Source organism: Parus major, chromosome 9, assembly GCF_001522545.3.
Source record: "Parus major isolate Abel chromosome 9, Parus_major1.1, whole genome shotgun sequence".
NCBI lineage: Eukaryota > Metazoa > Chordata > Aves > Passeriformes > Paridae > Parus > Parus major.
The window spans coordinates 13,156,830-13,181,416 of record NC_031778.1 but is presented as its reverse complement, the minus strand read 5'-3'; the positions used below and the strand labels follow the sequence as shown (position 1 = coordinate 13,181,416).

The 24,587-nt window shown below is 48.1% G+C and overlaps 3 protein-coding genes across 8 annotated transcripts in view; all 3 read right to left on the bottom strand.

Annotated features, from left to right (window-relative positions):
- Positions 1–44: 44 nt before the first annotated feature.
- Positions 45–11,187, bottom strand: LOC107208583 (leucine-rich repeat-containing protein 15). The gene is made up of 3 exons (XM_033516819.1): positions 5,917–11,187; positions 4,906–4,950; positions 45–3,337 (listed from the first exon to the last, which is right to left on the bottom strand). The coding sequence occupies exon 3, from the start codon at positions 3,330–3,332 to the stop codon at positions 1,602–1,604; it is 1,731 nt and encodes a 576-aa protein (XP_033372710.1). The 5' UTR covers positions 3,333–3,337; positions 4,906–4,950; positions 5,917–11,187; the 3' UTR covers positions 45–1,601.
- Positions 11,188–11,617: 430 nt separating this feature from the next.
- LOC107208856 (platelet glycoprotein V) lies at positions 11,618–20,940 on the bottom strand. 5 transcript variants are annotated; one of them, XM_033516816.1, is made up of 4 exons: positions 20,848–20,935; positions 17,408–17,504; positions 16,405–16,443; positions 11,618–15,101 (listed from the first exon to the last, which is right to left on the bottom strand). In XM_033516816.1, exons 2-4 carry the CDS (start codon positions 17,442–17,444, stop codon positions 13,147–13,149), a joined length of 2,031 nt encoding a protein of 676 aa, XP_033372707.1. In that variant the 5' UTR covers positions 17,445–17,504; positions 20,848–20,935; the 3' UTR covers positions 11,618–13,146. The 5 variants fall into 5 exon arrangements, with proteins under 5 accessions (XP_033372707.1, XP_015493302.1, XP_015493303.1 ...); XM_015637816.2 differs by lacking the exon at positions 20,848–20,935 and adding an exon at positions 17,624–18,414; XM_015637817.2 differs by lacking the exons at positions 16,405–16,443; positions 20,848–20,935 and adding an exon at positions 17,624–18,412.
- The window catches only part of ATP13A3 (ATPase 13A3), a 54,813-nt gene continuing 49,118 nt past the window's right edge, over positions 18,893–24,587 (bottom strand). For both annotated transcript variants that reach the window (XM_015637813.2, XM_015637814.2), the window contains one exon: positions 18,893–23,430. In XM_015637813.2, coding sequence (XP_015493299.1) covers positions 23,233–23,430 — 198 coding nt within the window. In that variant the 3' untranslated portion in view covers positions 18,893–23,232. The remainder of the gene's footprint in view (positions 23,431–24,587) is intronic.

The window sequence follows — 24,587 nt, the reverse complement described above, 5'->3', positions numbered from 1 at the left end:
CCCTTCTGCCCACCATGAAGGAGTGAATAAACAGCTCTTGGCACTTGGAGTGGACAAAGGCACTTTAATGGGAAGGTCACACATCAGCACCCAACAGCCCCATGACACAGTCCCGTGTCTCCTGTTACCACGCAGGACTCAGCTCAGAGGAGTGACCCACCACAGGCACCAGCGTGGAGCAGGGGCTAGGGAGGTGCTACGAGCAGCCAGCACTACAGACACCAAATACACCGTGTCCCACAGCAGCTCAGGCAGCCTGGTGCCACTGCAGCACACGTGGAGGTGAGCTGAATCCCCCTGTGGTCGTGCTACAGCTGCAGAAGGCAGCTGGATACAGGTGCTGTGGGGGGATGGTGTGGCACCCATTTGCAAACTGCAGAGCAGCAGCACTTGCTGACCCTGCTGCCAGCATCCCCCCTGGCCAAGGGCTGCCACCAAACAGGGGCACTGGGCACACACAGGAGGGCACTGGGCACACACAGGAGGGCACTGCAGGGAGTAAGAAGAGAATGAAGAAGTTTTGTGAAGCAGAGCAGGACCAGGTTGCTCACTAGCTGGTGGAGAGTGTTAAGGAAATGAGGACAAGGAATGGGGTGCAGTAGATGCAGCTCCAACATGCTCTAGCAGCCCACAAGCACAAGTACAGAGGCTTCTCCCAGCCCCTAAGACACTTCACACCCATTGCCCCACTCCTCTACCCTCACAGTGGGGCCAGTGCAAGCCCCTGGCACCCTGTGGGGCCAAGGCAGGGCACTGCAGGCAGGGGCACAGCCACAGCAGGGTCAGCACCAGCGAGCAGTGAGGGCTGGAGGGCTGCTCCTGCCCATCCCCAATGCCAGCACACTGTCCCCTGGCTCTCCTGGCTGGAGGTGCATGAGGGAAGCAGGCAGGTGCTGTGGGCAGGAGGAGGTGCTGGCTGTGCTCTGGCCTGCCCTGCCTGCAGGCAGGGAGGGCAACTGGGACGCAGCTGAGACACTCAGGGTGTGCCAGCCTGGCAGCAGCCCAGCCCCACGGGGAGCTCTGCCCAGGCACCAGTGAGTGATGGAGCAGCAGAGGACATGCAGCTCTCCTGGGGCAAAGGTGCTCACTCGGCTCCTGGCCCAGCATGACGGCTCACACTGCCTGCCCAGGCAGGGGCAAGGGGGGAGGCATGGTGGGGGGAGAAGGTGGGGAAGAGGGGCTGGGCAGGGGTGAGGGCAGCAGGCAGCATGAGGGCAGCAGCACTGCAGGAAATGATGCAAGGTGAAGGATGGGGAAGTCCTGTTATTTGGGGTAAAGCACCATCATGGCCAGGCTGTGGCTCCTGGCTCGAGGGGTCCCTCTCTGCATCCCACACCTCAGCTGCTGGACCCGGGCAGGGAATGAGCAGAGAGGCTGCCCCGGAGGCAGGAAGGGCTGGGGATAGTGGGCAGCAGATAGAGGTCACTCAGTGGGGAGGCCCTGCTGCAGAGCAGGGGCAGGGCAAAGCAGAGCAGGACAGTGGTACACACAGCACACACGGTGATGTTGTCCCACCCCAGTCAGCAAGGGCAGCTGATGCAGAGCCACTGTCATGTCCTTTGACCCCACAAGCACCTCTGCCCTCCAGGTCTGCCAGATACTCAGGCTTCATTCGGAGCCTTCATCCTCATGAGCACAACATGGCTCTTCTTCCTGCAGCCATAGACCACCAGTGCCACCAGAGCAGCCAGCAGGGCCACACACACCAGCACGATGACTGCCACCACCACCCCACTCTGCAGGCGTGTCAGCCCCCACTGCCCCCTCTCTTCCTCCTCCTTCTTCTCCTCCTCCTCCTCCTGTGGGGAGGCTGGCAGCCCCGTGGGGGGCTCCATCGAGGCATCTTCTGGTGATGCTTCGCCAGAGGTGTCAGCAGGGAGCAGGGTGCTGGGATGGGGAGCAGCAGTAGGGGGCTGGGGGTCGAGGAAATGGTCCTGTGGTAGCCCAGCGATGGGGATGCCCTGCAGGGCGGGAGGCTGGGCACACAGCGGGGATATGTCACCCACCTTGTGAGGGTTCTCCTCCAGCCAGCCCTGCAGGGGCAGGATGCCCTTGTCACAGCGCCAGGAGTTGTTGTGCAGCCTCACCTCTCGCAGGGCAGTCAGCGGGGAGAAGATGCCGGCAGGCAGGTACTCCAGGGCATTGGAGTGCAGCTGCAGGTGCTGCAGCCCAGGGGTGGCTCCAAAGAGGCCCCGTGGCAGTGCCTGCAGCTGGTTGTGGTGCAGAGAGATGTTCTGCAGCTTGGGCAGCCCCTCCAGTGCCCGGGCATCCAGACGTCGCAGGGCATTGGAGTGCAGTGACAGCTCCAGCAGCTCCCCCAAGCCCTGGAAAGCCCCCGGTGCCACCGACCGCAGCCGGTTCTTGCTGAGAACCAGGAGCTGCAGCTGGGTGAGGTTGCTGAAGACGGCGGTGGGGAGGGTGGAAAGCTCATTCTCGTAAAGCCAGAGCTCCTGCAGGTTGGGCATGGGCCCAAAGGCACTGGGAGAGATGTCCCGCAGGCGGTTGACGTGCAGGGTGATCTTGGCGAGAGCGTGCAGGGGCAAGAAGACACCACTCGGCAGAGTGGTGAGGAGGTTGTTGGACAGGTAGAGCTTCTGCAGGTTGGTGTTGTGCACAAAGAGCTCCGGGGACAGCGTCTCCAGCTGGTTCTGGTGCAGCCCCAGCTCCTGCAGCTCTGGCAGCCCATCAAAGGTGCCCACCGGGATGTGCCTGAGCCGGTTCTCGTAGAGCCGCAGCACCTGCAGCCGCGCCAGCCGCTCGAAGGCCCGGGGCGGCAGGCGGTCGATGTTGTTCCTGGCCAGGTTGAGCTTGGTGAGGCTGGTCAGCTGGTCAAACACCCCCTCCTGCAGCTCCTTCAGGTTGTTCCCGTGCAGCTGCAGCTCTTTGAGGTTGCTCAGATGGGCGAAGTGGGAAGGCTCGACCTGGAGGATCTGGTTGCTGGAAAGGAGCAGAGACTCCAGCTTGTCCAGAGGCTCAAAGACCTGCACAGGGAGCTCCTGCAGCTTGTTGCTGGCCAGGCTGAGGTAGCGCAGGTCAGGCAGGTTCTGGAAGGCTCCGGGGCTGATGCGCGACAGGATGTTCTTCTCGACGCGCAGCCCGATCAGCAGGGAGGCGTTGCCGAAGGCGGCGTCGCCCAGCTCGGTGATGCGCGTGTTGATGATTTGCAGGGTCATGGCGTTGGCAGGGATGGGGCTGGGGACCGTGGTGATGCCAGCACCAAAGCACTCCACCTGGGCGCTACGCACACACTGGCACTGCTCTGGGCACTGGCTACTGGCCAGCTGGATGCCCACCAGCAGCAGCAGCCACCGCTGCCAGCCTCCCTGATCCATTGGGCCTGCAGATAAAACAAAGGATGGGGTTCAACCCCTGCAATTTTCCAGCTCCCAGAGCCACTGCCAAGGATGGGTGCTGCTTTCCCCCAGGAGAAAGACACCAAGGCTGTGGGCATCCTGCCTCCAGCATGTCAACGAGGCAGAGAAGGGCAGGCAAGGAAAGCTTGGGGCTGGCAAGGCTTGACTCAGCCCAGGCAGCAGCTCAGAGCAAGACAAGAACTGCAGGCCACAGTGCCTGGCTGCCCTACCACAGCTATTAGTGGCATCCCTGGTGTCCCAGCTCTCTTGGCTCCTCTGGCAGCCAGAGTGTGGTTTCCTGTTTCACAGAGTGTGGCAAGCTGCTACCAGCAGCACTGGCCTCCTGGCACCACCAAGGAGCCCAGACCTTCATCAGAGCTGGCTCGTGGCACCTGCAGCCGCTCCCAGCATTGCCCCAGCACCCGAAGCACCCTCCTGGCACTGAGCTCCTGTTGCAAAGCCAAGAGTAGTTCCTAGGGATGCCTTAACTCCAGTCTTGCAGGAGCCTGGGTCAACAGGACCTTTGCCAGCTCCCCAGCACAGGCTGGGTACTGGCTGGCCCTGTGTTCCCCCCATCCAGCAGGAGGTCTCAGCCTGGCCTATTTTTGCCATCCATGGGGTGACTGATATGAGCACGTGTATGCAGGCTGGTCCCAGGGGTGGTGCCCAGCGAAGTTCCCCATACCCCCACAAACACAGCTACCATGGACACCCTCTCCTCTCTCCTCTGGCCTGGCAGCTTCCTCCCTCCCTCGATTAAAGCAGCAGCCTTGTGCCAGGCTGGCATGGAGCAGCTCCCCATTAACAGCTTCATGTGGCACAAGGGAGGGAAAAAACCTGCAACTCCTGCTCTGAGCACAGCTCACCCAGATAGGCGACTCAGGAAGCGCAGGGGCACGGCCACAGTGCCCCAGCTGGCACCCAGGGTGCTGGGGCACAGCCCCTGCCCTCCTCCCTGCCCTCCCCCCAGGGAACACTCTTGCTCTCAGGCAGGGAGGGAGGAACCCTCCCACAAGCCAGCATAGCTTATGTTTCCCATATGGAAACAATCTGCATCCAAGAACAGCTTTGTTTATAGCAAGACATTTATAAACTTCCCCAAAAGCTCGGCACATCAAAAGCCCTGCTCATGTCACTCCCTGCTAAGGCAGCACTGAGAGCACCCACACTGGAGCAACCTTCAGGAAAGGCAGCTGGAAACAATTGATCTCTCTTTTTCTTCTAGGGACAAAAAACTTACAGACCAAGAAAATGAACATTCTCTGCTGCTCAGCCCCTCAGCATCCCATTTCTCCTAACATCAGTCCCCCCAAAACATTACTTAATTTTCTTTGTTGATCATTGTCTGGGACACATTGCCTGTGTAACTTTCAGCTCCCACAGCATCTAAGTGGTCTCACTTTTTTGGAGAACCCGAAAGATAAACATCTCCATCAAATAAAAAGGTGCTGAACATGCAGATCCCATCACTCTACCACCAACCCTCAGAGCTGCCCTGGGAGTCCCTGGAATCCGTGTCCACTCACAGGGGCAGTAGGAGAAGGAGACTTACCCGAGTGTCCTGCAGCCACGAGCGCCGAGCAAGCACAGCTCCGTGCTGGCAAGAGAGCAGAGTGTGGTTCATTCTTCCCCTCCCAGTATATAACCCGTCCAAATCAATGAATCAGCACAGGGGCAGTGGCGGGGTTAGGGAAAGCGCTGGAGCAGAGCTGCTTCCAACCTCTATTTCCCCAGCAGGGCAAGCATCTCAAGGATGGAGTTTTGGGTTTCCCTCTCCTGAACCCCAGCGTTCTTGTAAGAAGACAAGCAGAGGGCTCTGTGAGCATGCTGCTTGTGTCAGCCTGTGCCCAGGCAGCAGCTCAGCCCTGGGAGTCCCCCTGGTCCCCAGTGGGACACAGCCCGTGGGGGCAGATAAGGCAAAGCCAGATCCCTTGGGCACACCTCTGTCCTTCCCTGGCACGAGTTCACACCAGGGCTGCTCCACAGCACTTCCTTGGCAGAGGCACAGCTCTTGTTTCCCTGTCTATGACTCCTGTAAGGGTCAGGACCCTAGGCTGTGCCTCAGCCCAGGGCCACTGGTGCAGGCAGACCCCTGGCACACCGACCCTGCCTGGGTCACAGCTCTCATTCCCCCCACAGCCACAGATGCCAATGGGCCACAAACCCCGAGCACCCACTGCAGGCACCACAACCAGCGCTGCCAGGAAGCGAGCACCGTGCCAGGGTCAGCAGCTGTGTGGGTGCCAGCCACAGGCCAGGCTGCTTCAGAGAGTGCTCAGTAAGCCAGAACACTGCCCACGAGCCATGAGGAACACCTTGGTGCCGAGGAACCCCCACTGCAGGCATCCCTGCAACCCCAGAGCAGCACAAGAACTGTCTCCCGGTGGCTGCCCCTGCTCTGCCCCCTCAGCAGCCCTGACACACAGGTGATGGAGCCTGGTACCCAGGGTGTTTGGAAAGCATCCATCCACTAGTTCAGGGGCACCTGCTGTCACCCCTCCCCTGCCCCCTCCAGCACACTGGGGTGCCCTTGGGTCCCATCACCCAGCTCAGGTCTCCCCACCTTCTCCAGGCAGTCCCAGTCCAGCAGCTATCAGGAACGGATATTCGGGAGGAAGCGGCTAAGGAGAGTCAGCGCATGTGGCCCCTTTGAGCTTCCTGAGAGCCACTGCAGTAGCTTGCTAAGCACGGGGCAGCTGGAACTTCCCTGACTGCCTCTAATCAGCCCACCCATGCTTCTGCCGGTTGCAGCAGCCTCTGCTCAGGTTCCGGGTGGCACCAGAGCTGCTCAGGATGGGAGCAGCGTGGGGCTGCTGCCGGAGAACGGTGAGGAAATGTGTCATGCTGTCCTGGGAGCGTGCAGGGCAGTAGAAGCTTCCCTCTTCAGAGAGGGGACCAGACCAAGACAAACAGCAAACTGCAGGGATGGAGAGCAGAGTCCCCAGACAGTCTCAAAGGAAGGAGACAGGGATCGTGGGAACATGGCAGGGAGTGGGCCCTCAGCTGGAGGCCACGGCCACCACTGTGTCAGATCACATCTGCCACAGAACATGCTGGATGGCCACGGACCCCGCTCTGGCTGGAAAGTGAGTGCCGAGACTCAAACTACCCCTGGCCATGCTTCCTGCCAGCTCTGGGGCAACACCCAGGCATCTGGGCACAGAGAATGGGCGTTTTGAAAACACCACCCACCAAAGGCTCTAGTTCACACTCGTGACACAGCAGTTTCCCAGAACCACACTTCCCAAAACAATCTCCCCACTTCTCTGACAGCGCTGCAGCTGGAGGTCAGGTACTGGGCTTGGGAGCTGCCTGCTCCCTGCAGCCCTGGCACGAGAACAGGGCTCTAACAGGGCTCTCACAGCTTCATCACAGCCTTATCACAGCCTTATCACCGCCTTATCACGGCCTTATCACGGCTATCTGCCCACTGCCAGCGCTGCTGGGCTTCTGCCCGCTCTGACTCATCCAGAAGCTCACAGCTTTTCAGCAAGGCAACACAGAAACTAAAGCTCAGCACTTTGGATAAACCACTGCCCCAAGCCCTGCTCATCAGAGGAATGTTGGACTCGCCTCCTTCCAAGCCGTGCTGCCCCAGGGCAGACAGGGGTGCAGTGGTGGGTACCTCAAACACCCTGTCCTCACAGGGGGATCATCAGATTGTGGTCCCTTCCACGACGCAGAATTTCAGAGCAGACCAGGTAATAGTCCTGACAAAAGTCCTACCCAGGCCTCAGGAAATTGGCTCTGGCTTCTGGCCGGAAAAGATGATTATTTTCAAGACGGCTAGAAATAAAGCAGGGCTGAGTAACAAACAGCACACGCCTGTGAATCACTTCTGCAGCCACTCCCGGAGGTGAGAGCATTGGGAGGTTGCCCCAGGCTACTTACAAGGGAGAGAAACAGAGGGCGTGAGGGTTTGGGACGGCAGCATGTACCCATCCCACACATCTGGAAGGGAGAGGCAGCTCCTGAGACAGCAAACGGATGTGATTGAGGGTGAGATTAGCATTTTGCAGGGACAGGCTGTTCCATGCAGCCAGGAACTCACACGGTGCTGGATGGAGTGGGTCTCATGCTGCAGGGAATCCCCAGGTTCAGCATTGCCTGGGGGACCTTTCTCACCTCCAGCTGCACCAACCAGAGGATGAAGCCCCCCTGACCAAGCCCTGGTCAGTGTGGAACCACTGTTGTATCCCTGCACCTTCAAGGAGATGATGGAGCCCCAGAACAGCAGTGTCACTTATTGCTGGAGCTGTCTGCCTTGCTACAGGATAGCAGGACAGTCCCGTGTCTGTCTGTCCATGCTGGCACACCTCCAGCACATCCCCACGGCCAGGGTGGTGGATGCAGCAATGCTGAGTGGCTGTGAATCACCAAGGGACTTGAGACTGCTTGGAAAAATTCACGTAATCGCTAAAATTAGCAGCTCTGTGGGCTTGGCTGGGAGAGCACATTGTTCATCTGCCAAGCAGCTGAGCACGCTCACCCACGCCATGCAGACCCAGCTCCCCCCTCAGCCCCTGCTCCCTGCACACCTCCAGCTCCTGCCATCCTGGACAGGATGGGACCTCCCCATGGCCTGCTGCTCCCTGCAGTGCTCAGCTGGCCCCCTGGTTCCTTTGCACTGCTCCCACCCTGCTATGAAAGCACCCCGCCGTGGTCCCTGGTGTGCACAGAGACCAGCTGGCCCCAGGCACCGGGCCAAACCCTGCTGCAGTGCAGGAGGAGGGTGGAGGGCTGGGCTGGGGGCCACAGAGGGAGTCCTCCACATGTTCCAGCACACGGGAGCACCTCTGGGCCTGAGCGCTGAAGCAGGACCCACAGGTTCAAGCCTCAGCTGAGGGGTGAAGGAAAGGACATTAGTCCCTCAAGGACTGGTGCTGGGGCCACCTTTGCTCTTACAGAAGCACCAGCAGCCCCTGCCCCAGCACAGGCCCACCCTAATCCTTTGAGCTCCTCCACAGCTCCCCCAGTGATCCAGCCATAGTGACGTTTTCCCTCCCTGCTTGTGGAAAGCAGGGCCAGGGCTGCCTCACTGCTCACGGCAAGATGATGCCATCATCTGCCCCAAGGGATGGGGACATGCCCTGCCGGGCCTGGGAAAGGCCTTATGCAAAGTGGGAACTTTGTGTGGGAGCAGCAGCAGCTTTGGTCCACCGAGGATGGTCAGCAGGGATGGCTGTCAGGGTAACCTCCGGCCGAGCACCAGCACCAGGCCCACCACAACCCTCCTGGAGCTCAAGGAAAATGGCATTTAGGATCTCAGGCTCCAGTGGGGTTCACCCCAGCAGCAGAACCGTCTCCTCCAGGCTCAGCCCGAGCGATAGCAGCAGCACGCAGGGCTTGGCCCAGGCTCAGGGCAGCGCTAGGCTGGAAGGAATGTGGGGCCCACAGCCAAGTCCGCCTGCAGAGATAATCCGAAGCGGAAAGAGCTTGTCCGATGTGCGCTGTGAAAGGGGGAAGGACCAGCTGGAGTGGGAGGTGATGGCATGGGGCTGATACTCTGAGAAATGTTTCCTGGATCAGCTTCATCTCTGTAAAGATACCTCTGGCACTACGAGTGCCCCAGGGACCTCTTCCCAACACACGAAGGGGAAAGGGGCCTCATTTCTTCCCAGGAGAAGCCAGCAGAGGAGTGAAATGCAGACTGCAGAGCTGCTGCCAGCCATCCCTGGCTCTCTGCCCTGAGCTTTTTCCATGCAGAGAGACACAAAGGCACAGCTGGAAGTCTGGCATGCCGTTCCTACAGCAGCAATTGCACAAGGGCTGAGCCCAGTGGTGGGTGGGTCCGGGTGCTGCTGGAACAGAAGCTCCCACCCTGTAGCGAAGTGGGACTCAGCCCCCTTGGCCCAAGTGAGAGACTACACCAGGGCTAATCCACCCACCAAAACCCACAGCTGAGTGTGAACCCAGATTTTGGCTACAAAAATGGAGGCATAACACCTCCCTAGCTGGGACAAAGCAGGAGCTTCAGGCCTTCCTCTCACTGTGGGTCTGTAAACACTCGTGGCCCCAGCCTTGTCCAGCAGGAACGTGCCTCAGGCTGCAGCCCTCCGCCAGCTCTTCGGTCATCCCTAGGAAATGCTCTGTTATCTGGACTGCCAACTCAGCAGCCCTAGGCAAGCTGTGCTGGTTGGAGACACAGCCAATGCTCCACAATGTCAGGCAGAGGCTCCCAGGGCTCCTGCCCCACAGCCAGCAGCTGCATGCACTCCTGAACCATAGAGCACTGCTGGGGGCCTTCTCCAAGCACATCTGCCCTACTTCTCTTTGGCATCAGGACAGGGAAGATCTGAAGTGCAGGCTCTGATCGTGCTGCTGTGCACTGGAGGACTGAACTGCATTTCACAGGCAGCTGCCCAGGCTCACTGCCCTCTGCAAGCAGTGACAAGGGTGCTCCTGCAGTTCCTGGTCTCACACGACAGAGGAGGTGGGATAGAAAGGACCAGGACACCAGGAACACAAGGAAAGGATATATGTGCTGGTGACTTGGAAATGCTTGCTGCAGTGGCTGTGAAACAGACAGAGCTGCCAGCGTTTGTGGCAGCAGTTGATTCAATTCCCTCCTCAGCACCCTGTGCTTTGGGGACTCCATGAATTCAAATCCCAACAAGCAAAGGAGAATGGCATTTGTTGTGACATCAAGCTGGAAATAAAATGAATAGTCCCATGGCTTGGCAGGGTAGGTCAGAGCTCCCACTGCTCCAGGATTTCCTCAACAGAGAGAACAGGAGCAACTGCTAGAGCAGTGAGCATTTGAAGGGATGGAGTGAGCTATGGTTGGGCTGGCACAGCTGGCCTAGTGGTGAGGTACCCAAGCACTCCCAGCCAGGATGTGGCCCTGGAAGCAGGTCCTTGACTCAGAGGTCTGGATAACATGCAGGGCTGTCAACCATGCCTCTGCACCCCAATCAGGAGCCAAGAGAGTGGAACCAAACTCTTCAGCCGCTGTATGCAGATGTGCTTTGCATTCACCTCTTCCCCCATACCAGGGACCCATTGGATCAGGGATTAGGTACCTCCAGTTTCTTCCAGCCCACTGTATTCCCATCCAGCCTAGTGGCAAAGGCTGAGCAGTAGATGATGTGTGGGCTGCAGGGACTGAGAAAATCCTTGCACACAAGGGAATGGTGTTTTGGGGCAGCAGCGAGGCAGGACTGGGGACCAGTCTGCTGCCTTCCTGCCTGCCACAGCTGCATCATGCTGACCTGGACAACTATCCCTTCTCCAGGAAAAACAGAAACAGAGTACGCATAAGGACATCCTTTGGATTTCCCCAGCCAGGGAGTTTTTCAGGAAGGGCTGAGCTCCACTGGGCAAGAAACAATGAATCAGAGGCAGCTCAAAACAATACACCTCAGAGAAAAAGCTAGTAAACCACCCCAGGCACTCATTGCTCCAGCCTTTTCTTGTCTGGTGACTTCACTTCCCCCGTCTGGCTCAAGCGTGGGGAAAGCCCGATGACAGCATGTGAAGAGGAATCATCCCGGGGAGAGGAATCATCCTGGTCTTAGCACTCGGCTGTACACAGCCCTGTGCCAGAGCCCCCACGTGCCAGAGCTGGAGCTCAGCGGCCGCACTGGGAGCCAAGGAGCAGCGTGGGGGCCCAGCCGGCTCCACTGCAGGGCTGGGGCGGCCAGAGGAGCGTTCGGAAAGGCGGCAGCTGGTGCTGCCCCGCTGCCCTCGCGTAGGACAGCAAGGTGTCGTACCCATACCATGAGCAGGTGCTTTCCTTAGCAATCGGACACTGTGCATCCAAGTGCCCGGAGCACACTTCCTGCACAGAGGTAACCATCACCAGCAGGGTTTGTGGAACCATTTCCTCACTAGTCCTGATTATACTGATCTGCCTGCCTGCGTGGCACTGAGCGACAGTGCTGGAGCTGGCACAGCGCTAAGTGGTCATTACAGCTGTCCAACAAGAACCTAAATTTGTAACAACTCTCTTTTCTTAAACACTACATGTAACCACCCAGAACCACCACTGAGAAAGCTCACTGTTGGTTTTGTGCTTCTCTCAAATATATTGCAATAAATATTCTGGAGCATCTGTTTATGATTCCTGTCACAGTTTGTTTTGCACCACTTGCAGTCGCTTGCATTTCTGCTTCTTTAGAGATGGCTCTAACACCCATTTAGCCAGGTTTGGTAAATTTTGTTAAACCTCACGAGCAAGACAACAATCATTCAACACTGAAGAAGTTCTTCTCTCTTCTCACAGCCTGGAAGTGGAATGAATTTAGGCCCAGCAGCAGAGCACCTTGAAACAAAGCAGTCAGAGTTTATTCTCACTGCCTAGAGTAACACACTGTAGGGAACCAACCATAAACCTCTGCACCTCAAGTCTGTCACATGCATTTCAAGGCCATCCAGAAAAGTTCCAAATAGTGAGAAAGTCACTAAGGTTGCAGAATTACTCCTGGAGTAGAGGATCTCTGGCCCAAGGAGCCAGGGAACCACGCCCAGTGGTTTTTAAGCACATCAGAGCTTTTAAGAACAAAGAAAAGTCCATAATGTAGATAAAAGTTGCTAGTTAAATCCAAGAGCTACTAAAGCACAGGCAGTCTGACAGGCACCAGTCTACTTATGAACTAAAAAATTCATACAGTTCAAAATATTACTAAAATATTAGTATAAGACCAAAACCCCCACTATTGCCTAGTTGTTGCCTTGAAAGGACTGGAAGTCAGGGAATAGCAGTACATAATAAGGTAAAAAACAGTGAGACTGAAAATGTAACTGAACACTCCAAGTTGATCAAGTTGTGTACGTTCCCCAGCCAACTTGAAAATGGAGGTGACACTTTGTGGCCCTCAGTTCAGGCAGGCTCCCTGCCCCTCAGCTGGATGCTGCGGTTTTGCTAGCCAAGGCCAGGAGAGACCATTCTTTTATCTTCCAGCTCAGTCAAGATCAGCTCTCTCTCAAATTTATCCTTGTGGAGCCCATCCTCAGTCCTGGGCATCCACCTGGTACTCTGGTTTCAAGATTCCCTGCATCATGCAGCCACAAACACCTTGATTTTTTCAGACCACTGGCCAAAGTTTAAGGATGAAAGTATTTACTTAAAATTCAGAGTTATGGGAACTTTACAAGGTTTACAGATAACCTCCAAGCTAACAATAAAATACATTAAGATTATACTTTCTAGCTCATCATTTTCCTCTGTTGTTAGCTTTAATTGGTAGCCCTTCCTCATGCCACATCCTGGAAAGGGGCTGAGGATGTAATGCAAAAGTTAAAACACTTGCACCACACTATTCTGCACACATCTCCATTGTTTAAAGGTCCTTCCCAGCATCTCCTCCCAAAAACATAATTTGTTTTCTCAGTAAGGAGACAAACGATTTGCAGGCAGTATAGGGCATAATAGTATTGGAGTACTTTGGGCGATCTCTAAAGCACAGTTGGAAACATGTTCTGTGTAAAAGTTCCTACATTGATGGCACTCCATCTGAGCCATGAACACTCAGCAGGCAGCAGCCTCTGGCAGCAACAGGGCTGCACTCCAAGGCAGGAACCCCACAGCACACATGTAGAGGTGACCAGATACTTTCATCTTGCCCTCTGGGTTCATGCACTTGCATTGCTGTAGCAATTTACAGTGCCTATAGCCACCCTTGGCAAATGCTGCAAGGTGCATAAAACTAATTTCCATTATGTTACAAAGACAAGGTCTTTATGGTCCTTGCTATGAAGATTTGTAATCCAGATCTGAATCAAGTATTAACTGCTCAAATGTTCAAAAAGCATCTTAAGCAACACTGCCAGTTCTTTCTTGGGCTAGACTCCTCTATCTTCTTAATATTCTTATCAGAACTACAGGCTGAGCAGGAATATTTCTGGAGTGCAAGAGTTGCCTGGTGTTACCCATCACATACAGACTGAGCACAATGACTACGGTCTGGAGTGTTAAAATCAAAGTGTGAACGCACAAGAAGAGCTGGCAATAAGGAACCCTGGTATTAAAATAGGATTTAGCACTGCTTGGGGCTGGAAACTCATCCCACCAGACAAGTGTAGTTAAATCTGTCCCTCTGACACTGTTGGTTCGTGCTATGATGCTGGGAGAAGTCTGGACTGGAATATCTGAGAAATGTAACCCAGGTTGTCCAACATCTTCAACATGGGAGTAGGTAAAAGCTGGTGTAGCAGGAGGAATTGACGTGGGTGTGCTGATCATTTCCATGTGGGACAGCACTGTTACAGCAGTCTCCTGAGATGATGTGAAGCGCCCCATCACAGGAGATGTCGAAGTCTGGGAACAAGTTGAACTGAATGTCTGATAGGTCATAGCTGTGGTTGGTTGGCAGTCTGGGTCATTGATGCTTAGAGACACAAGAGAAATATTCTGCATTGCCTTTGGGCTGTGGCACATTAGAGATGGCACATTTTTAACTATTGTTGTGCTCTTTTGGAGCCATTCTCGGAAGCCAAGAATTTGGCAATCACATTTCCAAGGGTTGTTGTCAAGGACAACTTCTTCCAGCTCAGGTAAAGCAGTAAAGAAGTCTGCAGGAAGAGACTGCAGGTTAGTGCCATTCAGGTAAACTTTCTGGAGGTGCTTGAGATTATGAAAGAGGTTTCTAGGAAGATCCTCAAGCCTTGTAGCAAAGAGGGAAATGTTCTGCAATTTGTGAAGGCTAAGAAAGATTCCCTCTGGCAAACTGGAAATATTACTTGTATGGAGAGAAAGGCCTCGCAGTTCATTCAGACCACTGAATACATTCCTGGGAAGAACTGTAAGCTCTGGGTTAAAACTCAGCACAAGAAGCTCTAAATTTGTCAAGTTACTGAACACAAAATCTGGTATTGTTGAGAGCTTTGTGTGATACAGCCATAGGCTACCAAGATGCCTCATCTCTCCAAACAATACTTCTGGAAGAGACTTCAGTGGGTTCCTGTACAAGGTCAGTTTAGACAGGTCATGCAAGTGCAAAAAAAGCCCAGAAGGCAAAGTCTGAAGCCTGTTTCTGGAGAGTGTCAGGGTTCTTAGTTTACGAAGGCAATGAAATGCATCAGGAGCAATGGAATGGATATTATTGGAATGCAGGAAAAGCTCCTGCAGCTCCTTCAGGCTATCAAACAGACCAGACTCTATTGAAGACAGTCCATTAATGTACAGCATCAGCCTCTCAAGCCTGGCTAATGCATTAAATACACTTCTAGGCAGTGCTGCTAAGTAATTTCTTGACAAGTTCAGTACTCTGAGTTTGGCGAGTTTCTTCATCACACCGCTGGGAAGTGCTGTTAGTTGGTTTTTGTTCAAGTAGAGCTCCTGCAAACTAGCCAGTTTGTCAAAGAGATTTTCCTCGATAGATTTCAACCTGTTACTTTCAATGATCAATTGCTGAAGCTGCACCATGTCATCAAATACTTCTGGGGGAAGTTCAACCAGCTTATTACCTAGCAGTTTGAGGACTTTTAGCCTTCCCAAGCCTTTAAAAGCCATAGGTGAAACCAGAGCGATGTTGTTTGAAGACAGGATGAGATGCTGCAGTTCCACCATCCTAGCAAAAACATCCTGCAAGTACGATATGTTACCATTTGTTATGTGAATTTCTGTCATGTTGCAAGGCAGATTTAACAATTCCAGGTCTTTTATGTGGGGGCCAGAGCAATAAATTGCATTTTTTGAAGAGCAGTCACAGTTCTCAGGACAAAGAGATGCATCCAACTGGAAGAAAAGCTCGATCATCACTGATAAACGAAACACCAACATCCTTGTTGAAGTGCCAGAAACATTAGCTGTTACAAGAGATAAGAGAGAATCAGGATTTGATCATAAGTAACTTAGCAGCTCACAAAGATGTGTGATTATATCATAAACCTGCAAATGTGTGCAAAATTTCCCTTGCCTTGAAAGCAAACATCAAAATACCTTTTATTGCTGACTGACAATATTTCTGAAGTGCTCAGTTTACACTGAGAAGTACAGATAAATTAACTTTCGTAAGTCAAGTATTCCTTGCTTGTATTTTTACCAGTTAACTATAATAAAAGTATACAAAAATCATGATGAAGCACTTAAGTAGTCAAAAGGCATGTATTTATTTGAACAGAAAAGCATTACAGAATCACAGAAGGGTTTGGGTTGGAAGGGACCTTAAGGATAATCTATTTCCAAGTGACAGGGACATCTTCCACTAGACAAGGTTTAGTATATTGTACTAAATTACATGCCAAAAATATTTTCAAAAATTATCAAAAGGTCCTGCACTCGCTGTGTTTTTCCATTGTAAGTTATCTGAGGATTAAAAATAAAGTTTAGCCTGCAAAAATAGACAATGGAGGTAAAAAGGTTGTCCTGTACTTTAAGTGGTGAAAAGCAAAACAGCACCATCCAGTTAAATCCTGTCTCAGCATTTTCAAGTGATGGCTTCTTGGAACAGCCCAGGAACACACAAGAAGGAACAGACTATTTTTGACACAGCCTGAAATAACACAGAAGACCCCATGTGGCACAGGACAGTAGTGAGCCTCTGATAACCAAGTCTCATTTCAGCAGCTTAACACAATACCCAGCTATCAGCAGTGGTTGTAAAAGTACAGTGAAATGAGAAGAAAGAAGGGCATCAAAGTAGATGGGAAGTTGTAGCAATAAAGGCACATCTGCATGAAACACACCACAGAGTTAGAAAGTTGCATACATTTCCAAACAAACAGGAAAGCAATCATTGTAGGTATAAATGGCAATATTTAAAAGAGCAAGTCAAACAGAAACCCACAGTCTAGAAATACTTCTTCAACGAAATCAACAAGTCCAAGTGTATCAGAAATCTGATGTCAAGCACTTGGCTGAGCAGCAGAATAAGCAGCAGCTGGGACAGCTGGAATACACAATTTCCACAGACAGAACTGGGAGAGCTGACACAATGTCAGTCTTCTGCACCAGGAACATGGGGAAGAGGACAGCTTGTCAGGGGCAAGGGTGAAGCTCTCCCATACAACCCCCACAAACAGACTGTTGGGTACAACCCCCATCATTTGAAGAGAAATCAGGAAGGACAGCAGAGTTTCTCAGGCACCTGAGCTGCTGACAAGAACATACCATGACAGACCCGAAACAGCTGCGTGTCCAAACCAGCTCCTGCATTAAAAAAATCCCAAAAGAGCAAAAGAGAGTGCTTAAAAAAATAATTAAAAAAATTATTTAAATTTATCTTCAGAGTACTGAAGTCTGGTAAAATCTCTAACTCTCCCTCAGGAAGGGAAGGGCATGGCATTTAGTGCTATCAATGACCAGTAACACCATGCCACAAAGCAAGATCTCAGAAGGCTGTTCATAACTCATTGAATGAGACATTTTCATCACCAAAAAATAGCACGAGATTTCACTCTTCCAAAGTCAAACAAGAATCTTTCAGAGAATCTCACCCTCCTAGTAATCCTCCCCACCCCAAAACACTCTCTCATAAGCCAGTGATGCTTTTACCTCAACAAATTTGTAACTCAGCCTGCCCCTGATCCTACAAGCAGAGCCCTCCATCCAGGAACACATTAAGAAATTTCTGTTTCAAGCCCTGACTGGCATCTCAACCTGCCCCAACTTAACTCAAGACCACAGGAGAACTACAGGATTCAGTGAGACAAGAGAAGCAAGGATCTAAAGAACCAAATGGAGGGAAAGCCCCCCAGTTTGCTCTGCTAGAAACTGCAAATGCAGGTGCCTTGGAAGGTATGAGTACAGGCCACTCTGTAAAATCAGAAACAGACTAACACTAGACTGTAGGTTTGTGATGTCTGTTTTCCTGGTCTTATAGCAAAAAGGAAGAGTATATAAGATGACAAGGTTAGATGCTCAGAAATGCTAGAAAGCACTAGTTTTCACAAACAGCAAAATGGTAGAAATTCTTTGCAAGATCTGAAGGCTGTAAGTGCTGCCACAAGAACTGGACAAGCCTATGGGTCTCAAACATCTAGAGCTGCTAGCAGTATTTTTTAAAGAAACATTTAAATATTTTAACAGTATAGAATACAGTGATACCCACAGTAAAGATCATAATTATACATTCCCATCCATTGAAATTCTCTCAAACCCTCACACAACATACCTGGCATTCCAGAAAAGGCACCAGCCTGGCTGGTCATTTACCAAGGTCTGGTCTACAGCCTCTTCCCTTTCAGCTGCCCCCTTAATATTTCTCAAGACTACAAAAGGATGCCAGAGGCAATACATTAATATTGTTACTACATAAGAATTCTCAAATCAGTTTTGAACTTAGTTTTATAGAACACTGAACACATGTATTGCTTACAGTGGTGCTTACCTCTTTTACTGTCTTGCAAGTTCCTAAACTCATGGAAGCATGAAAAAGGAATTTTGAGCTGTACCTTAGAAACTTATCTGCTTTTTAAAGGAACTTACTAGGAGCAGAGCAGGCAATCAGGCTTCACCATGACACTGCACTTTAAATGGGAAGTAAAACAGCAAAACGCATCCTCTAGATAAGACTTTAACCCATATTTGCCCAGCTACTGAGACAGGCCAAAGGCCAAACAATATCTGAAGCTTCAGAGCAGATTTTTGCCTACAGCTGTTCAAGCAACCAACTCCTGCAGGTTGCATGTAACTCCAAAAGTAGGGCTTGAAGCCACTCATGTAACAGGAGGAAGTTTTAAGTCACACACCCAACAGCAGAAAACCTACCTGTAGCTTCTTTGGCAGTAAAATTACAGTCTGTGCTTCAGCCAACCCAAAGCAACTCTGAGTGAAGTCAGAAATCTACATTTCAATGTGAGATGTGATCATAAATTTCAAATTTGTCACCAGTCTGCTACATAGGTTTTGAAGGAGTGGACACATCCTCTTTAAAGCAAATGCTCATACCTTCACAAAGCTGCTCTAACTTATAATTTCTTGCAGGATTGGAGTCAAAACAATTTCAGTAAGGAACAAAGGGCTTTTTACTTAATGCTTTGGCTAAGCATTCCAAGGTCGACACATTTATTTTCTGTTTTTCCTCAAAGTCTTCTGGAGTGGCAGGCCAACAAAACCTAAAACCAATAAGATTCTGAAAGACAAAAGCTAAGTTTCAAAAATAGAAGCTTGAAATTGAAAGATTAAGTTTTTGTTATTAAGTAAAAAGGTATTTTAAGTATCTTGTCTTCAAGTTTAAAATAATGTGCTCTGCCAATGACTGTTTCAATAGAAGGTGGGCCACAGGATAGAAAAGATGTCTTCATTTCCACATGATTTTTCTGAAGATGACTGTGACAATGGTGACAGCTCAGATCATGCCTCCCACATGTCCAAACAGAAGGAACATCTGAGTAACCAAAGGTGGAAACATGTTGCTATCACATGTCCAAAGTGTGGCTTTAGGATGGCTCTCACAAGCCACCAGGTAAAGCTGCAGTCAGTGTGATCCCCCTGCAGAACACTGCCACAGAGCCACCCTTCCCACCCCCATCTGCAAAAATACAGACGCACTGAACAACATATCCAAGACATCAGAGGGAGTAAGTCTGTGTTCTTCAACAAGCTTTAGATCTAATTCTATAGAGAATAATTAAAACAATTGCATGAAACTAATGAGAAGAGTTAAAATATCCATTCCTTTTAATTTTATTTTCAAAGAGCTTCAGTCACAAAAATGATTTACAAGTCTATTTACAATTCTATTGTACAGTTATTTATGTATGCCTCTTGACAACAGGGTACCATTCTAGAGCAGCAATACATATTTTAAATACAAAGATGTAGTATTTCAGATTTAAAAATAAAAGGAAGCAGAGCTTCTAGAGAGTGCTGTAAGGATGAACATTTTAATCTGTGTTAGGCTTGAGAAATTAATGACAAACTAAGTAGTTTCTGGTTCACATAATTATTAAACAAGCTGCAGTTTGTTGAAAATAGTTTTAAAAACCTGAAGCTTTACTGTATATAAAATCAACATATTCAAGACTCTAAAAATTGTCAAAAACCCACAGCTTTCCCTTAGACATACAAAACCCTAAGTTTACAATTCAGAATTTCATGGGAGAAATCCTACAGGACTTGAGCTCTCTCATTTTGTGATGACCAACATAAGCATTAAAAATTTGCAGCATAAAAAGGACTCCACATCTGCTTAGTATTATACTGCATATACACATATACAGTACAGGATTATTTACCCAATTTGGGATGACTGTTCAGCACAACCTTCATGAAGAAAGAAAAAAATAAATAGAATTAAAAATCCAACAAGCTTTTAAAAAGTGCAACAGTAAGAGTTTCCAATTTAAAGTTATGATGAATATGGACAGTCAGTTCTGTGGGTTTTTTCAGCCGCTTCTATTCAAGCATTATTTGCAGCATTTTCTTTTTACAGTAGATTTAGTTCTATAGTACATGAAACTAGAGTTACTACTAATTGAGTCTGAAGGGAAAGGAAGAAAAAAACTTTAAAAATAACCCTGAGGGATATACAATTTCATGATCTTGTAATTTATTTCTAAAAAGTAACATTTATTATTTAGCAATTGCTTTTCTGGATAGACCAGTCCTTTAAGTATGTGCATAAATAATATTTAAAAATCAGTAGTATTTACAAATCCTAATACATCAAAATAAAATACGTACAGATTGAAGTCTGCATACACAAATAATTTAATAATAAATCAAACTCCTCAACAAAAGGCCAAAATATACAGCAGGAAGAAAATGTCTACCCAGTATCTAGTGGAGCTCACTAACTTGGTCTGTTCACCTGAATTTAGATTTCCAAGATGAACACTAAAAGAGATTTTTTTTCACTACAAAATGAATTTCATCTTACTTCAAAACAGAAACTGAATACACTAGTGCAGATCTAGTTTGCTGCATTTCTGAAAACCAGAAAAACTAAACTGCTCAGAATGAGAAAAATTATAGGTGGTCAAATTCAGCTCTTGGGCAGGAAGGCATAAATCCCAATAATTGCAGAAAATGCAAAAGCTTATTTTGTGGCTGAACTTGCAATAACAAGATGAATTCTCAGAAAAGCTGATTTATTATTCTTGACTAAGCGTCAGAGCTCAAGCATGCAACCTCAGGAACATTTACCAACCCTGAACGCAGGCCTGGAGGAAACAAGCTCCCATTTGCAAAACATTCAAGTTTACTACGCTCGTGAGCCATTAGTTACTCAGTTGAGACACTTGGCAATTTCTGCTTTAGTAAGTGTTCCCCAAAATGTTCTCCAAAGTCAAGCCCACCTTAATAAGCTGTTTCCTCCTCACTTTCTAGGTAAGTCTAATAAACTAGAATAAGACTGAAAAACTAGCTTCAGAAATCAAACAAGCCAAGAGAAATTATCAGTTTGGGGAAAGTATTAAGCAAAAGCATATAAAAGGGAAAGACAAATATTTTCTTTCAGTTCTCATGAAACAGCAAATCTAAAATGGTCAATGAAATGGAAAGCAGAAGCTTATGCGTTTAAGGATAAGTCACAGCTCCCAGGTCCAAGATGCATAGCTTCACAATATTTTTCAACTAAAATATTTTTGTTTAGATTTGAATACTACTTACGCAGCTAAGAATTATTCTTCATCAGTTATTCCATGCTACAAAGATTTTTGTAAAATCAACATCGGCAAAAATTAGCCAACTGACTCAGGTTCATGACTAATTAATGTATCCAATGTTTGCAGACCCTTTAAAAGCTACCAATGTTGTTCAATGTTTATGACCTTAAGAAGCCTTACATTGCTCTGTTGAATGAATGCTAAGAAAACCACTTCCCCCTTTCCCCCTGCTCCACTCCTCAGAAACAAACAACAACAACAACAGAAATCAGGAAAAGAGTTGACAGCTGGACTGGAAGATAGTACACCATATGCATACCATTTAGGAGGAGCAGTAACTTCAACAACCAAGTTCTAGGAAAAGGTCTTCCAAACCATTTAGCACCACTTTTAAATTCCCTGTTGGCACAGTATATTCAAACACTGCAGAAACCACAACATGATTGACATTAACATGGTTAATGGTTGGACTTGATGATCTTGAAGGTCTTTTCCAACCTTTCTGATTCTATGAGCAGCAGGGCACACTGTCCATACTGCCTTATGAACAGCACAAGGGAATTAGGCCTGATCTGAAAAATTCTGCTTATTAAAACAAGGCTAGAATGGAATTGTCTCCACAGGAATTTAAAAGAATAAAACAAAACAAGACAACCCAGGGAAAAAAAAAACAACACAGGAAAAAAAGAAAGAAAAAAAAATCCCTAACATCAAAACCTCAAATTCCATCATCAGAATATGCACACTTCAAAACAATCCCAGCCAGCCAGTGAGTTTGGGGCCCTCATTCCACAACTACTCTAAAGGACCCAACTTCCTTCTCTAAAGGATCTCTTCAGAATGATGAATTCTTCAGATCCCAGATCCCCTCCCAAAGCTTGGAGGTGTCTGGACCAGGTAGTTGCCCCTGGTCAAAAACAGACTGATCAAGACTCAATATTTATCATCTTCCCAAAAAGACACCAAGGAAAACTTTTCCAAACATTTACAAAGTTGACAATGGTTTGGAGATAAGTAATTTGTGGTTTAGAAACAAACAAAAAGGTTTTAAGCCTTGCAAGTCAAAGTGCTGTCTGCCTCTACTTCTTTGTAGACCTATTTTTCTAGTGGTCTTGTGTTCTGATACTGCCACATGGCAAAATGATGTAAGGCTATCCCTAGTGCTTAAGCAGCATTAGTGGTGACAAGCTTTTATTTTTTTCATCTTTTTTCTTTTTTCTGATAAATAAAATGTGCATAAGCCTTATAGTTCTGCAGCAAGACAGACTTAAGCTCAATTTTCTCTTAATTTTGTTTCATACAGCTACATGTAGCACTTGAGACACTGGCAGACACTTTGAAATGCCTGTGCCCTTAACCTGCACAAATCCCACATGAGGGCATGTGACAATAGACCTCACTCCCACTCCCATATCCCTTGCAGCAGTAAATCTGGCCTTACTACTTCAAGACATATAGGAAAATTATCTTAAGATTTACAAATAAAACATGGTCCACAAAGGGATAATCCAACCCTTCTGCTGGAAAAAGCAAGGTCTATGGAGAAATGCATAGCTAAATGTAATAAAACATGCCATAGAAGAAAGTGTTTAGATTCTCCATCCTTCTTTCTCCAAAAACTTACAGCGTAGCCAAACGGCTCCTCCCCTGGAGGCCACCTAAGCCCTTCCTTGTGGTTAGCTAGAAGAGAAGTCAAGAATCCACATGAAAGCAATGTGCTTATTTCTTAAGGGCAGAGCATATTGCTTCTTTGGCATTCCCAACTTCTGCTGTGGCAGACTAAATAATTGAACTCAGAACCCAAACATTACACCTGCAAACACTCCTTACTAATAGGGACAAACTTAGAGGTACACACAAATTTTAGAACTGTTCTGAGGCACAAAACTTTTCATCAGTCAAATAAAAACCAACTAAATAAACAAAATAATCCCAACCAACCAAAAAAAAACAAACAGAAAAAAACCCCAAACCATGACAAGGTTATTAAGCACCTCTAGTACAGCCATGAAACCATCACATCATAGGGTTTACATGAACACATGCCCAGATAAGCAGGTTAGAACAACTATTAAGATACTCCAGGCAAATAATGTGAACCTGTTTTAACTGCCCTGCAGTTTAAACCTTCAAATGCATCTCATTTAGGAACAATGAAATCTGAAAGAAGGTGGAAGGAAACACAATCATTTTTGTTCTGCCTAAGGTAACTCACATTTTTAAAATGTATAGCCATAAGACGCCTGGCTCTGAATTTTGTATTCAGACAGACAAACCAGTTGGAAATCTGCATTAGAATCTGACATTTAGCACACTGCAGTTTCAAATAAAGCCTTAAAATTACATTCTTCTGAATACTACTAAAGATACATGCCACCAAGATCCACTGCTATGTTACAGTGATGATTTGATATGAACCATTTTCTTGGGATGGTACTTTTGCTTCTGTTGTTGTCCTGGGTTTTGGTGGCCATTCTGGATCAACCAGCAGTTCCTGAGCTAGGTGCATATACTTGGCTTTTGGTGTCTTCTCTCTGCAACCAAACAGGGAAGAAAGGAAACACACTCCACAGCGGTCCCCAGTCTCCTGCAGAAGTGAACAGATTTGAAAATTGGATTACCATCACAAAAAAAACCAAAAAAAAACCAACAAAACAAAAAAAATAAAAATAAAAGGTCAGTAACAATACAGTCAATCACTAGAAGAAAAACTATTATTTCAGTCTTTAATTTACTATTTCATTATCACATTGGATTGGACATGTGGTATACAGAAACTTCTGTTTTGTCATGTATATTATGGTAGTAATCACTTTCAAAAAACATTAAGAAAAATACTTCACATTATTGTGACATCTAAGATCAACAACAGTTTTTATGCATATTTTATAATAATTTCGATAATCACAGAACAGGGAACATAAAATTATTTTACTGTTGGAGAATAAAAGCCTGGTCTAGAAAAATCAGATTCCCCAAATCCCAAAACACTTTTTAAGTCATGAATTGCTACAAAAAAAGACAAAAGTAGCAGAATTTAACTTGGTGGTATGTGAAATCTAAATGCTGCAGGTATTAATAACTATTAAAAAAAGACACAAATTATTAAACTTAAGTCTTCCTTCCTGTGTTTCCTCTCCCAGTCTTAAAGGCATGTAATTTAATTAGCTGGGGAGGAGAAAAACCATTCCTCATCTGTGAGACTGAATCCCTCTCATATCTGAGAGAGCACCTATAGTCAGCAGGGCTGACATTTAAATGATAATATATTCTATAGTTTTCAGGCTCTAAATGTCAGTTGGTGAACTGAACCAAATGTGAGTCTCGAGCACAGTTTCCATTCTCCAGTGAACCCAAAACAATTTGTTCTACAACAGCCTCAAAAGGACAAAAGTAAATCTGAAGTGAATAGATTTAATAAAATTTAGTGCTGAAAAATAAACCACTGTATTTCTAGCAAGCACAAATGTACAATCAGCCAAAAGTAATAAGCCAACAGGCTTAAAGATGGTCTTTATGGGATTCACATAGATTTTTCCTTCATATATTAACAGCAGAGGAGCAGACCAGACCAAAATTCAGGCCCACCTGAAAAAAACCTTTCAGTGTCCTAAACCATCTGAAGTAGTAATAGTGTATTTTCATTTGCCATCTTGTTTTATTTGTACATGCTGAAAATTACTCAGGCAATGACCTAAAACTCTAAACCAAATTAATTTATTTTAATTGCTTCTAAGCAAATCA

Bases quoted from the DNA above. Each gene is read 5' to 3' on its own strand.
- LOC107208583 (XM_033516819.1), bottom strand. From the start codon at position 3,332: ATGGATCAGGGAGGCTGGCAGCGGTGGCTGCTGCTGCTGGTGGGCATC.
- LOC107208856 (XM_033516816.1), bottom strand. From the start codon at position 17,444: ATGACCAGCCAGGCTGGTGCCTTTTCTGGAATGCCAG. The intron at 16,444-17,407 runs GTATGTTGTGTG...TTTTTAATGCAG, and splicing joins TGCCTTTTCTGGAATGCCAG to GAGCTGGTTTGGACACGCAG. The intron at 15,102-16,404 runs GTATGTTCTTGT...CTCTTGTAACAG, and splicing joins GCTGTTTCGGGTCTGTCATG to CTAATGTTTCTGGCACTTCA.